The sequence below is a fragment of the Penaeus monodon genome, chromosome 27, assembly GCF_015228065.2.
Source record: "Penaeus monodon isolate SGIC_2016 chromosome 27, NSTDA_Pmon_1, whole genome shotgun sequence".
Lineage (NCBI taxonomy): Eukaryota > Metazoa > Arthropoda > Malacostraca > Decapoda > Penaeidae > Penaeus > Penaeus monodon.
This window is the reverse complement of record NC_051412.1, coordinates 31,454,475-31,454,782: the sequence shown is the minus strand read 5'-3', so window position 1 is coordinate 31,454,782 and position 308 is coordinate 31,454,475. Positions and strand designations below refer to the sequence as shown.

General features: G+C 45.8%; 1 protein-coding gene across 1 annotated transcript in view; it reads left to right on the top strand.

The window, feature by feature from the left end:
• LOC119590496 (serine-rich adhesin for platelets-like) overlaps positions 1–308 on the top strand; it is a gene marked incomplete at its 3' end in the record, with an annotated part of 7,300 nt that overhangs the window by 3,842 nt on the left and 3,150 nt on the right. The window contains 1 exon segment of the mRNA XM_037939146.1: positions 7–227. Coding sequence (XP_037795074.1) covers positions 7–227 — 221 coding nt within the window.

Below are 308 nucleotides of genomic sequence, written 5' to 3'. Positions count from 1 at the left end.
GCCCAGTGCAGATTCAACCTCAGATCCACTCCCAAGCTCAGCTTCACATCCAGCCTCAGGTGCATACAAACTCCCAAGTACAAGTCCAGTCTCTTACGCATGCACAGCAACAGCATGTGGAAGTGCAGCCTCAGCTCTCCCACTCTCAGTGTTCACTACAGCCACAGCTGCCTACTGCTGCCCAGACACCAATAATGCACACTATTGCTGATTTAGCAGAAGTACAGGTAACAAGACTGATATTACAGTTTATTGCAATGCCCAATTTGTATACTGTAAAGATTGTATCATTCATTTATTATCACTGG